This window comes from Sus scrofa, chromosome 6 (assembly GCF_054392235.1).
Source record: "Sus scrofa isolate SSC_HxYL_T2T_F1_AM1 chromosome 6, Sscrofa_HxYL_maternal_Yorkshire_Landrace_v2.0, whole genome shotgun sequence".
In the NCBI taxonomy this organism is placed as follows: Eukaryota; Metazoa; Chordata; class Mammalia; order Artiodactyla; family Suidae; genus Sus; species Sus scrofa.
In genome coordinates, this window is record NC_139388.1 from 62,083,787 (window position 1) to 62,097,620 (window position 13,834).

Consider the following 13,834-nt stretch of genomic DNA (forward strand, 5'->3'; position numbering starts at 1 on the left):
TAGTAGATGTGTCGTCGTGCATATTTGGGTCAAACTGTGTTGGGAACATACCTAGAAGAGGTGACACCTCTTTCTATTTCCAACAGCAGAATATCCACACTCCACATCCCACCAAACCCTGTTTCTTTTTTTTTTTTCCCCCCATCGTTTTCATTCTAGCTCTTCTGGAGCATGTCTAGTGGTATTGCATTTTATTTTTAATTTTAAAATATTTAATGTAGTTAATACCTGCATCATAAGGGGAACTCCTATCATGCAAAGGTTTTAATCTCAGCCACTAGAAGGAGTTCTGAGTGAGAAAGGAATCTGAGCTCTTCATCCAAGCCAACAATCCCTCAGGGAGTTTTTCTGTCCTTCTTCTGGCTATTAGGTGATGTCTAGGCACTGGACGAGGGCGTGGAAGATCCACAGGAAGGAAGGGAAGGGTCGTTTAAGAGTAGAGTGAAGGGCTCTGGTTCTGGAGGTACACTGCCCGGACTGACCCCCTCTCTATGGGGCAACCCATGGAGGCTGTCACTAAGCTTCAGAGTCACATCTGTAAGTGAGAGAAAGAACCTTGTAAGCTTGAAGTAAGTCCAGGTCCTAAGCGTCCTCCACTTCCTTTGTAGGAGTCTCCTACATGGAGTCGATCCCTTGCAAATATTGGTTGAGCTTTCCCGAGTGACAGAATTGACACCAGGCCATGGTGGAGACCCGGGTTTCTGTCCCCAAGGGGCTGATAACTGTTCGGGATCCAGACAGGAAAGCAGCTCAGGGCAGCTGGCCAAAGCTTTAGAAGAGCGGTGATGACATGCCAGTTTCACGTGTTTGGTGTAAGGCGCTTTCTCTTGGATGTGGTTCCTCAAGGCAAAACCTGGGATGGGTTCTGCCCACATGTGTTTGTTCCTAGTTGTCCCTCAGGCCCTTCTTTCCCCACCCCGATTTCCCATCATCCTGTCTTCCCTCCAATCCAGCTGGGCACTTGGGCATTTAGGGTCCTTTGTTCTGCAAACTGAACCCTCATACCTCAGAGTGTGTCTGTATTTGGAGGCAGGCCCTTAGAGGGGGAATTCAGGACAAGCAGGTCATTGGGATAACCCCTAACCCAATGCACTCAATGTCTCTCTAAGAGGAAATGAGAATGCAGAGAGCATACACAGAGACCGACGGGTGAGAGACACAGCAAAGAAACACACACGATGCCGCCAGACAGTGAATTCCAGATGAACAGGGAAGAGTAACACGTGTCTTTTTAGTACTTAAACTACATGTACCTATTTTATGCATATTAATTACACATAAACATATGAACATATATGTGTACAGGCATACCTTGCTTTACTGGGCTTGGAAGACACTGCATTTCTTTTTTCTTTTCTTTTTTTTTTTTTGGCAAATTGAAGGTTTGTGACAATCCTGTGTTATCCAAGATGATTGGGATTTTTCCTTTTTTTTTTTTTTCCTTTTTAGGGCCTCAGACACCTAAGGTAAATTGATCTTCAACAAAGGAGGCAAGAATATAAAACGGGAAAAAGGAGTGCCCACAGACCCACTGTGTATTGTGTCTGCACTATCCCAACACTCAACATCTTGCTCTAGGAATTCCTGTTGTGGCTCAGCGGAGACAGATCCAACTGGGATCCAGGAGAGATGAGGGTTCCATACCTGGCCTCACTCAGTGGGTCAGGGATCTGGCGGTGCGTGAGCTGTGGTGTAGGTTTCAGACACGCCTCGGATCCTGAGTTGCTCTGGCTGTGGCATAGGCCGGCAGTTGTAGCTCCGATTCAACCTCTCCCTGGGAACTTCCATATGCTGCAGGTGTGGCTCTAAAAAGAAAAAAAAAAATCAGTTTTCAATTGAAAATACAATAAAACGGCGTAAAGACAGTCTTTTCAGTAAGTGGTACAGGGAAAACTAGACAGCTGCATGTAAATTAATGACACTAGAACACACCCTCATACCATGCACAAGAAGAAACTCAAAATACCTTAAAGACTTAAACAATAAGACAAAGCAATATAAAACTCCTAGAAGACAACCTGGGAAAAATGTTCTCTGACATCAAACACACTAATGTTTTATTAGGTTGTCTCCCAAGGCAATAGGAATAAACATGAATAGGAATTCCTGAGGTGGCCCAGTGGCTAACAAATCCAACTAGGAACCATGAGGTTGCCGTGTTGATCCCTAGCCTTGCTCAGTGGGTTAAGGATCGGGCATTGCCATGAGCTGTGGTGTAGTTTGCAGACATGGCTCAGATCCCGCATTGCTGTGGTTCTGGCATAGGCTGGAGATTACAGCTCTGATTCAACTCCTAGCCTGGGAACCTCCATATGCTGCGGGAAATGGCCCTAGAAAAGGCAAAAAAAACAAGAAAAAAATTATACAATACTAAAGTGAAAACGGGGCTCAATGAAAACAGGGCTCTAAATGCAATCCACTCATACCCCATAGAGGATCACAGTGTTGCTTGAACAAGAAAACACATGCAGTATTTGGAGAGAACCATACATCATCTATTCCCTGTGGTTAAGAGGAATCAGCACCAGGGGTGTGTTCATGAAGGGTCTGGGAGCTGGAGGCTGGAGGCTGGTGGCTGTGGATCCCTCTTCCCCTCCGGGCTGTGTCGGATCCCATATCCAAAGTATGTGGCCAGTCCTAGCAGAGAAATGAGACCATGAGAAGCAAAGTAGGCCCTCTCCCCACTTACAAATGCCAGAAGGTCCCCTACTATGGCATCTAACACACTTTGTGGGGAGAGGTCATTAGGAAGGGGGTTGGGTTCAGTCACTCTAGAGGCTTCTTCATCCCAGAAAGCCACTCACCAAGGGCATTCCAGATGCCACACTGGGCCCAGGTCACAGAGGACATCTGCATCATCAGGTAGACATTCACAAAGATGCTCAGCACTGGGAGGACGGGCAGAGCAGGGACCTGGGGGCAAAGTCAGTGACTCCCTGAACACAGAACCCACATCGGAGAGGGAGGCCCCTCCCCCACGTGGGCAGGGAGACCCCAGTCATCCTCAGGCTGTGCATTCAGGGCCCACTGAGACAGGGGGTGGGGGGGAAGCACTGGGTGGGACCGGGGAAGGTCCATGGGTTTGAGCAAGTCCCCCCTTCCCTGGTCCAGCAAAGGAGGCTTCACCTCAAAGCATGCCGACTTCAGCCACTCAGCCTGGACAGCTGGGCACATAAGGTCACCTACCCTGAAGGGAAGAGGAGAGGGGTTCTGGGGCTGCCTCCAAATGATGGCAGTGATCCCCGCAATGAGCAGCAGCAGCAGCACAGCCCCTGCTGTGAACCCGGGGTCTCCAGAGAACACGCGGCTGGGCCACAGGGCCAGAAGCAGGCTCAGGATGGTCAGCAGGAGAACTGCAAGGGTCAAGGGGGAGGACAGCAGGCTCAACTCCAGAAGCCAAACGGGTCAAGACCTCGGGTCACCCCTCCCCCACACTGCCCACCCCAGGAAGGGCCATCACATCTGCAAGACTCCTCAGCTGCCAGCACACCCACTCCCTGCCCATCCTGCCAATCTCAGAAGGTGACCAAAGTGAAGTCCCCGGGCTCACCCAGGAGGAAGGCACATCCATAGACAATCTGGCCAGATTTCAGAGTTGGGGTGGTGCTGATAGGGTTACACAGACTCTTTAGAGGGTTTGAGGTTCCTGCTTCAGGTACAGATGGTGAAGGATTTCCTTCAACTATAGGCTCCATCTCAATTTCCTCCTCTACTTTCTCCTTCTTGCTGAAGCTCTGGTCTGGCTGGTACCTGAATTAGAGGTATAAAGGTAACATGAACAGCTGCCCCTATGCATCCAGCATCAGACAGCCTAGTCCACTGCTTTCCTGACTCAAGCCCAGCAGGACATTTAGGAAGCAGCAGGAGGGGATCATACTGTCAACCTCCATGAGACCAAGACCCCCAGTCAAGGTGTAGTGGAGTCTCACCTGAGGACCAGGACAGAAAAAGTCACAAGGAAGTAAACAAACAGGGCCCCAACTGACAGGAGTTCCACAAGATGAAAGATCTCGAAAAGCACTGCCAGGATCCCTAGAACGAGGGTTGGGGGAGGGAGTGAGAAGCCACTGGATATATCCAAGCTAAAGAAATTGATCCAAGAAGGGCTGGGTTGTGTTTATGGACCTGAAAGAATTGCAGAAACCAGGACGGCCACAAGGGGAGTGCCTCTTCGAGCATAGATTTGGCCAAGTCCCTGGAAAAGGAGCCCATCCTCTGCCATTGCACAAATCAACTGAGACATGGTCAACATGACAAGCAGGAGGCTGGAAAAGACAATAATGGGAACACGTGTGAGGATGCAGGGAAGCAGGACAGCTCCGGTTTCTGCTCCCTGGTCCCACATGGGGTGAGGTGCTTTCCCTCTTGTCCCTCGATCCCAAGAGAGAGGATGCCTGAGCATCTGACGGTACATGGAGAGAAAGCTTTGACACTGACCTGTAAAAAAGAGCACACAGGATGACAACAGCCACAAAGTATCCGGCAGGAGCCCACCCAACATGGTGGAAAGCCTGCGGCAAGGGGTTGTAAGGATGAATCTGGTAGTAGGGCACCATGAGGGTGAGAGCTGCTGAGACACCAGAATAGGCCAAAAAGCAGATGGAGATAATGATCCCTATGCTCCAAGGGATGGAACGCTGAGGGTTGGGGGTTTCTCTCCCTGCAGGATGGTGGAAGCATCAGGTCAGGAAAACACACAGCTGTGAAATCATTCACTATTCTTCCCCCTCCCACCTCCAAAACCAGCCTCGTCAACTGCTAACCCCATTGCCCAAGGGCAGCCCAAATGACCATGTTACCTGTAGTGATAATGGCATTAAGACCAAAGTATGAGTAGAAAGGCATTGCTGCTCCTCGGAGAATCCCTTCAAAGCCAAAGGGCACAAACCCTCCAGAACCCAGAGGGCCCAGGCTGTGGTGAGAGAAGGGATGGGGAAGAGTGTGGGGGAGGCTGTTCAGACATCTCTACTGGACTCCTTTGTTAACACCCCAGGACCTGGGCTCCAGGACCCCATCATCTGGATCCATCAGCCCAGGTCTCTTCCGTTCCCACCGTATTCCCAGATCTGCAGCCCCCTCTAAGCAGGACTAGGGGCAAAAGGACCCTCCTAACCTAGAGGTGTCATTGGATCCAGATGCGGCCAGTTTATAGTCCTGTTCTGTGAGCTGCCAATTGTGCAGGTCTCCCTTAATGAAGCCAGAGAGTATCATGAAGCTGAGAACCAAAACATTGACTCCTTCAGACACTTTGCTAACCAGGGCTGAGTCATGAACTCCCAGAATCAGTAGCCCTGTGGGAAAGATGGAAAGTGTGAAACCTCCAAAATAATTAAATCCACAGAGACAGAAAGTGGATGGGCAGTGGTCAAGGTCTTAGGGTTGGGGACCTGAGGTGGGGTGGGGGATGGACAGTGATGCTCAGTGGGTACAGGGCTGCCTTTGGGGGAGATGAAAATGTTTGGAAGTAGAGGGAGATGTCGGTTGTGCAACACTGTGAATGTCCTAAGTGCCACGGAATTGTATACTCCAAGATGGTTCGTTTCTTATCGTGGCAATCATCTCACAATACATACATCTATCGAATAATCATGCTGTATAACATAAACTAAGACAATGTGGTATGTGAATGATATTTCAATAAAGCTGAGACAAATAGTACATTAGTTCTCCTCTGAGAATCTTCCTTCCTTTAAAAGAACATCATTGTGGAGTTCCTGTGGTGGTGCAGCAGAAAGAATCTGACTAGGAATCATAAGGTTACAGATTCCCTCCCTGGTCTCACTCAGTGGCTTAAGGATCTGGCGAGCAGTGAGCTATGGTGTGCATTGCAGAGGCGGCTCAGATCTAGTGTTGCTGTGTCTCTGGTATAGGCCAGCAGCTGTAGCTCCAATTAGACCCCTAGCCTTGGAATATCCATATGCCGCTGGTGTGGCCCTAAAAAGACAAAAACAAAAATGCTTGTTATCAATATACATGAGAAAACTTGTCATTTTCTCAGTCATTCGGAGCTGGGCTGATTTTGTCCCCGGATGGAGGTGTGGCCATATCTGGAGACATTCTGACTGTCATGTGTCACATGGAGGAGTAAAGGCCAGGGATGCTGGTAAACATCCCACAGTTATTTTACAGGAGTTCCCACTGTGGATCAGCTGGTTAAGTACCCACTGTTGCCTCTGGAGGATGTGGGTTGGATCCCTGGCCTCACTCACTGGCTGCAGGATCCAGTGCTGCCATGAGCTGTGGTGTAGGTCACAGGGGTGCCTTGGATTCAAATCCTAGCCTGAGGAACTTCCATATGCCACCCATGCAGCTCTATTTTAAAAAAAGAGAAAAGAAAGAAAGAAAAATGCAATTCGGGGAGCACAGGACAGCCCCCACCCCCTGCAAACGTCAGTGCTGCAAAGGTGGAAAACAATAGGCTAAGCTCTGCCTTCCTGACCCTTTCTCTCCAGTCCTAATCCCCCGACCATTTGGGGACCCAAGCCTTCCAACCCTAGCTCCCCCATTCACAGTCCATGCTTCCCAGCTTAGCTCTGACCCCTTCTTACCAGTCATCACCAGCACTAGCACCAGCGCAACAATGTCTGGGTATGGGGACAGGAACGAGGGCACATGCTCAGAGAACGTTCCCTCTAACACCTGCGAGATATGGTTCCCGATCAGGCTGTCAAAGGTGTAGCTCCAGGCCCTGGTAACACAGGCAGTGGCTGCAGTGGCAGAAGGAAGATTCATGAAGAGACAGTAACTGAACCCCTATGAACACCCTGGAGTGGATTTTGAGGGGAAAACAAACAAACAAACAAAAAAATCTCGTCTCAAACTTTCTCTTCATGGGCTGGGGGGGAGCTGATACAGGTGACTAAATGGGCTATGTGATATGTTAGGAGGAGATGGAGGTTATGCAAGAAAAGAACACAGGGAAGTAGGACCAGCACGGCTGGGAGATGAGGGCTGAAATCTCCCTCGACTGGTACAGGGAAATCCCAGGAAGACAACAGCTGAGCAAAGCCTTTCAAATGCTAAGGGATGGGCCTGTGGGATGTGCCTCCCTCGCACCCACTCCCTACAATTCCCCCTCCTTCTAGGTTTTGGGTCCAGTCATTTTAGGACAACAGGATAGAGCCGAGGAGAATGCAGGGGGAGGGGATTCTGCCACGACGACCTGACTCCCTCTACAAGGTCAATGACAAAGGGCAGATGAACGAGGGAAGACCACAGTTCTCTCTCCCAGGTCCCTGGTCTTAAGCCCACAGCATGGCCCGCTCCCGACATCTCACCGATGCCTAAATGCAGTATGAGGTTCCAGCCAGTAATGAAGGCATGCAGTTGTCCCATTGTCACATAGCTGTAGAGATACACAGAACCAGAGCGTGGTACCCGAGCCACCAATTCGCCAAAGAAGAATCCAGACAACAAGGAAAATAAGCCAAAGACCAAGAAGGAGATGATGATCGCAGGTCCAGCTACAGACACAGCCATGGCACCAGCCAGGATGTATATACGAGCCTTGGGGGTATTCACACCAAAAAGCACTAGATTGAGGATGTTTGGATGAAGTGTGGGAATCTCAGACTCCTCCCTGGGCTCCAGTGGCCGCTTTCGGACCAGTTTCTCACCAAACTGGCCAACACGCTGACCCAGCATCCCAGACATAGTTGAGGCGGCTCCAATCTGCAGAGAAAATAAGACCCAAAGTCACCAAGAATGTCCATCCACACTTGACCCTGGGAGTCTGACTCCACAAAGCAATGGGGTTATGGGATCAGCGGATAAAGGGGTACACGGGACACGTCCTCCATCTCTGAGCTTTGGTTTCCTCAATTCTAAGGAAGACTTTCCACATGGTTCAGAGTTACTGGAAGGGCTCCTTGGGGAGCAGGGAGGGGAGAGAATTATGTCTCCCCCAAAATGCACCACTTCACATGTGCACTGTTTGGAGCTGAAGGCAATGAAGACCCAGCAGACTCAGGAACAGCTCTTGCCTCTCCCTTAACTGCTCAATAACTTAGACAGACGGCCCATGCCAGGAAGAGAGCTGTTTCTGGAGATAACCTTTTATCTCAGAAAGACGTCTCTAACTAAATGGGCAAACATCTGCTTTCCAAGCACTTCTCCTCCAAGCTTCCTGGGGACTGTCTCCCTTCCCTGGGAACACCCAGATCCCCACCCACTTCTCCTTAAGCTCAGGGTGTGAGCATTTAAGCCTCAGGTGCCTGACTGTCTTTGAGCCTCTGAGTTTCTATGGGCCTCCTGTACCTAACAAACTAAATTTGTTCATCTGCTATATAAATTCATTGTCAGACCAGCCAAAGAATCTAGAAAGCCAAGATTCCTGCCCCTTCAGGAGCTAAAGCTTCTAAAACAGTGCCTGACACACACAGCCACTGCTTAATTGGCCTAAGCTGAGTGGCTAAGAATGATGATTTTAGAACTGAAGTCAACCACATCTGCTGGTTCCAATTCAGCTCTGCTGTGCATCAGCTTGTCTGATTGTGTACAAATTATGTGCCTTCTTCGTCTTCCTTTCCACCATAAAACAAGGGAAATGGTTGCCATCCTTACCCCCTCCCTTCCTTGTTATGTGCGAAGTACTTTTGGGGGACTGGGTGATGAGAGAACTGAGACTCCACATCTTTCTACACCAAGGTTTCTGAAAATGGAACGCTTTCTGTGTCACTGCTTGCAGAGTGACAGGGAGTTGGAACTGCGAGTTCAGGCAGAATGACATGGGACAGACTCCAGCCCAGATCAGTCAAGGCATCAAACCACACTGGTCTGTCTCCCAGCTGCCTGCAGGAAAGGGTCCCACCTTCACTCTCAATCAGAAGTGACAGGATTCTCTCCCCTAATCTTTGGGGCACACAATGTCTCCCCACTACCCAGCTCTGAGGGCCAGGCTGACCCAGTGAACACAGTCATCTTCAGGAAGCTCCCGCCCACGGAGCCTCCAAAGTCCAGGCTCAGCCCAGTGGTGAAGAGCAAGCTTTCCAAGAGCCAGGAAACGCTGATTCGCATCTTGGCTCCGCCCCCACACCTGTGCCTTTGAACACGTCATGTACTGCTCAGCACCCCTGTTTGCCTCTTTTTCAAATGCTTCTGACCAATCTCGTGCACTGTTAGGATGAGTGTAAAAGGAGCAGCTTCTGTGGAGAAAAGACGGGGGTTCCTCCAAAAACTAAAAATACTTAACCACTGAGCCACAGCGGGAACTCCAAATAACTTTTATCTCAAAAAGTGTTGACTTCACCGAGGGGCAAAGCTTTGCTCCTCCCATCCTCCTGGGCACTGTCTCCCTCCCCTTTGAACCCCAAGAACCCCACCCCTTCTCCTTGGCTCTGGGTACCATATAAACCCCAGGTGCCCAACTGACTTTGAGCCTCAGAGTTTTTATGGGCCTCCTCTAGATACCAAACTACATTCGTCCATCTCTTAGGTAAATGTAATAATTAGACCAGGCAAAGAAAAGTTTTCTGTCCCTTCAGAAGCAAAAGCTGCTTCTTCTTTCTTGCTTTGTAGGGCTGTACCCAGGGCATATGGAAGTTCCCAGGCTAGGGTTCCAAGCGGGGCTGCAGTTGCAGGTTTACATCCCAGCCACAGCAGCAGCAGATCAGAGCTGATACTGCAGCCTACACCACAGCTCATGGCAATGCCAGATCTTTAATTCACTGAGCAAGGCCAGGGATCCCACCACAGCCTCATAGATACTAGTTGGGATCTTAACCTGATGAGGCACAGTGGGAACTCTAAAAAAGCTTCTAATACAGTGCGTGGAACAAACACAGCAGCTGCTTAATTGGTAAAAGGTGCTGATTTGAGAATTGATGATTCTATTTGTGTTTTTTGCTTTTCGGGATTTGGTGGGGTTTTTTGTTTTTTTTTTTTTTTTGTCTTTTAAGGCGCCCACCCACAGCATATGGCGGTTCCCAGGCTAGGAGTAGAATCTGAGCTACAGCTGCCGGCCTATGCCACAGCCACAGCAACGCTGGATTCTTAATCCACCAAGTGAGGTCAGGGATTGAACCTGCATCCTCATGGATGCTGGTCAGGCTCATTTCCACTGAGCCACAAGGGGAACTCCCCTAGAACTGATGATTCTAGAATTGAAATCAGCCAGCTCTGCTAGTTCAAATCTAGAGCTTGTCTGGTTTTGTACAAACTATGTGCCATCTTTGTCCTTCTATTTTCTACTTTTAAAACAGGACAAATTTTCATCATTATTCCATTCCCTCCATGTTATGTGTGAAGGGACTTTTGAGGGGCTGGGTGATCAGAGAACTGAGACTCCACATCTTTCTACACCAAGGTTCCTGAAAACGGACTGCTTTCTGTGTCACTGCTTGCAGAGTGACATGGAGCTGGAACTGCGAGTTCAGGCAGAATGACATGGGACAGACTCCAGCCCAGCTCAGTCAAGGCATCAAACCACACTGGTCTGTCTCCCAACTGCCTGCAGGAAAGGGACCAACCCTTCATTCTTCATCTTCAGGAAGCCTCTGACCATGACACTCCAAAGTCCATGATTAGCACTGTGGTTAAGAGCAAACATTCAAAGAGCTGGGGAACTCTGGTTAAAATCTTGGTTCAGGAGTTCCTGTCGTGGCTCAGTGGTTAACGAATCCGACTAGGGACCATGAGGTTGCAGGTTCGATCCCTGGCCTTGCTCAGTGGGTTAAGATCCAGCATTACCGTGAGCCGTGATGTAGTTCGCAGACTTGGCTCGGATCCTGAGTGGCTGTGGCTGTGGCGCAGGTCAGCGGCTACTGCTCCAATTGGATCCCCAGCCTAGGAAACTGCATATGGCATGAGTGCGGCCCTATAAAGCAAAAAAAGATAAAAATAAAAACAAAATAAAATCTTGGCTCAGACTTTCCGTGCTCACTAGAAACGAATCTGAAGAGCATCCGTGAGGATGCAGGTTCAATCCCTGACCTCACTCTGTGGGTTAAGGATCCGGCATGGCCCTGAGTTCTGGTATAGGTCGCAGATGTGGCTTGGATCCTGCTTTTATGTGGCTGTGGTGTAGGCTGGCAACGACACTTCTGATTCGACCCCTAGCCTGGGACCCTCCACATACTACGGATGCAGCCCTAAAGACAAAAAAAAATAAAAAAAATAAAGAATTTAAAAAAGAACCTTGGCTCCATCAACACGTCTGTGCACTTGGAGAAGTCATTTCATTCTCTGGGTGTCTGTGTTCTTCTGCTTCAGATACTACGGAGGAGCCCTTGGGCACTGTGAGTAGGAAAGTAAAATGGAGAAGGGAGGAGATACAATGCATAAAATATGGTCATTCCTCAAATATTGAAAATGGATTTACCCTATGATCCAGCAATTCAGCTTCTGGCTATAGACCCAAAGGAACTGAAAACAGGGTCTCAAAGTGATAACCGTACACCCATGGTTATACCAATACTATTCACAGTAGCTCAAACATGGAAGCATGTCCTATGTCCATCCCCCAAAGAATGGATAGACACAATGGGTTCCATACAGACAGTGGAATATGATTCAGCCTAAGAAAACAGCAATGGCTGACCCCTGCTACAACATGGAGGACCCTTGAGGACACTGTGCTAAGTGACATGAACCAGTCACAAAAAGACCAAGAGTGTATGACTCCACTTCTATGAAATGCCCAGAGAATCAAATTCATAGACAGAAAAGTCAAACGGTGGTTTGCCAGGAGCTGAGGTGAGGGGGCAACGGGGAGTTATTGTTAAATGGGCACAAGAAGAAAAGGGTTCTGAGACAGGTTGCAGGACAATGGAAATGTACTTAATGGTACAGAACTGTACTCGTACAATGGTGGAGATGGCCAATTTTATGCTATATGTATTTTACCACAACATTTTACTTTTATTTTATTTTATTTTTTTGGTTTGTTAGGGATGCACCCGCAGCATACAGAGGATCCCAGGCTAGGGGTGGAATTGCAGCTGTGGCTACTGGCCTATGCCACAGCCACAGCAACTCAGGGTCCAAGGCACTTCTGAAACCTACACCACAGCTCATCGCAACACTTAATGTGCTGAGTGAGGCCAGGAATCAAACCTGGGTTCTCAGGGATGCTACTCAGATTCCTTTCTGCTGAGCCATGACAGGATCTCCCACGACCATGTTTTCAATTAATACCAGTAATGTGTTTTCTGAGCCCCATCACAGTGTCAGCAAGCCCAGTGTTGATTCATACGCATCACCATCAGCCCTCCTCCACAGATACCAAAAGCCACAGGTGTCCAAGTCAGTCCCTCAGTTACAGTGTTCCAGAATCCACAGAGGTGGAAACCCAGACCTCCAATTGTACACAGGAAGCCGAGGTCAGTGGTTCTCATGTCATAAACCCTGTATAAGGGTCATCTTTACCGCTGTTTGAGCACAGGTCCAACAAAAATGAGTCTTAGAATCCAGACACTGAGCCAAGCCCCACCTCATCTTTCACAAACACAGCAGCTCCCAGCCCCTCCGCTTTCTAGTGTACAATGGGTCTTCCCACCCTCAGGCTGAGCCAGGCTGACCCAGCTGCACCCTGCGATGGCAGAGGTCTCTTTAGGAGCTGCTGAACCCTGCACCTAGTCTCCTCCAGGAGAGGGGATACTCAAGACTTACTGGATCCTTGAAGCAGAGCCTGGAGCACTGGAACACACAGGGAGGCGGAGGTTAAGCTGTGTGGGGCTGGAGATGACACGTCTCCAAAGTGGGAAGCTGGAAGTCCCAGCAAGGATAAGGCTTAACCCCTGGGTTGTTGGGTGGGGCTGGGGCTGGGTGGGTGGGAGCATCTGGAGTGTTCCTATCAGCCCTTGACACGTCTGGGGTTATCTTCAGGGCATGGTTCTGAGACATTTTTACAGTTATAAAACACAAAGAACATCAAATTTCCATTTCATCCATTTTAAGGGTCCAGTTCAGTCATGGTAACCTATGTTCACATTTTGTGCCACCAAACCCCAGAAGGGTTTGCCTCTTGCACAACTGAAACTGTACCCACTCACCAACAAACCCCATCTCTCCTGGTTCCTCGCAATCTCCCTACCACTTTCTGTCTCTAGGCATCTGACCACTCCAGGTGCCTCTTACAATACTTAAGTGGAGTCATTCCAAGTTCTCCTTTGCAGGAAAGCTCACCTTACTTAGCAGGACGTCTGTAAGGTAGACACACGGTGCGGCATGTGTTAGCATTCCCTTCCTTCTTAATGCTGAACAACACACTGCTGTGTGTACACACGACCTCCGACAGCCCTTCGTTGGTCCGTGGGCATTTGGGGGTGCTGCGTGTTCTAGCTCTCGTGAGCAACACTGCCAGGAACAAGGCTGTACAGAGAATTCTTCTGGAGGGTGCCTTCGGTTCTTCTGGGTGAGTCCTCAGAAGGAGAATTCCTGGACCTGATGGGTCGAAGAGTATCATGCGTTTGCAGTGGAGACAACGTTCACCACTCGAGGGGTGGAGACGTCATTTTGGCTCATACTTGTTTCTGCCTGAACTTTGTGGGAACGAATCTTGTCAACCCCTTCTGGCAGATCTGCTTTAACCATTGAGGTAAAGAATGCCTTTTTTTAAAAATAATGATTTTCATTTTTTCTATTATACTTGATTACAGTGTTCTGTCAATTTCTGAATAGCAAAGAGACCCAGTCACACGCACACACACACACGTATGTGTATGTATTCATTCTTTTTCTCACATTATCCTCCATCATGCTCATCACAAGTGACCAGATGTAGTGCTCAGGGCTACACAGCAGCGTCTCATTGCTTATCCATTCCAAATGCAAGAGTTTGCATGGAGTTCCCATCGTGGCGCAGTGGTTAACGAATCCGACTAAGAACCATGAGGTT

The 13,834-nt window shown here is 49.0% G+C and overlaps 1 protein-coding gene across 5 annotated transcripts; it reads right to left on the bottom strand.

Moving 5' to 3' along the window:
* Positions 1 to 2,033: 2,033 nt before the first annotated feature.
* Positions 2,034 to 13,380, bottom strand: LOC110255287 (cationic amino acid transporter 3). Of its 5 annotated transcripts, none has more exons than XM_021094915.2 (13): positions 13,123 to 13,380; positions 11,134 to 11,232; positions 7,278 to 7,671; positions 6,549 to 6,707; positions 5,114 to 5,291; positions 4,800 to 4,912; positions 4,438 to 4,660; positions 4,126 to 4,265; positions 3,930 to 4,032; positions 3,551 to 3,750; positions 3,187 to 3,353; positions 2,805 to 2,913; positions 2,034 to 2,637 (listed from the first exon to the last, which is right to left on the bottom strand). In XM_021094915.2, the coding sequence occupies exons 3-13, from the start codon at positions 7,651 to 7,653 to the stop codon at positions 2,537 to 2,539; spliced, it is 1,869 nt and encodes a 622-aa protein (XP_020950574.1). In that variant the 5' UTR covers positions 7,654 to 7,671; positions 11,134 to 11,232; positions 13,123 to 13,380; the 3' UTR covers positions 2,034 to 2,536. The 5 variants fall into 5 exon arrangements, with proteins under 5 accessions (XP_020950574.1, XP_084818031.1, XP_084818029.1 ...); XM_084961905.1 differs by lacking the exons at positions 11,134 to 11,232; positions 13,123 to 13,380 and adding exons at positions 10,687 to 10,813; positions 12,607 to 12,696; XM_084961903.1 differs by lacking the exon at positions 13,123 to 13,380 and adding an exon at positions 12,607 to 12,696.
* Between the last annotated feature and the right edge of the window lie 454 nt (positions 13,381 to 13,834).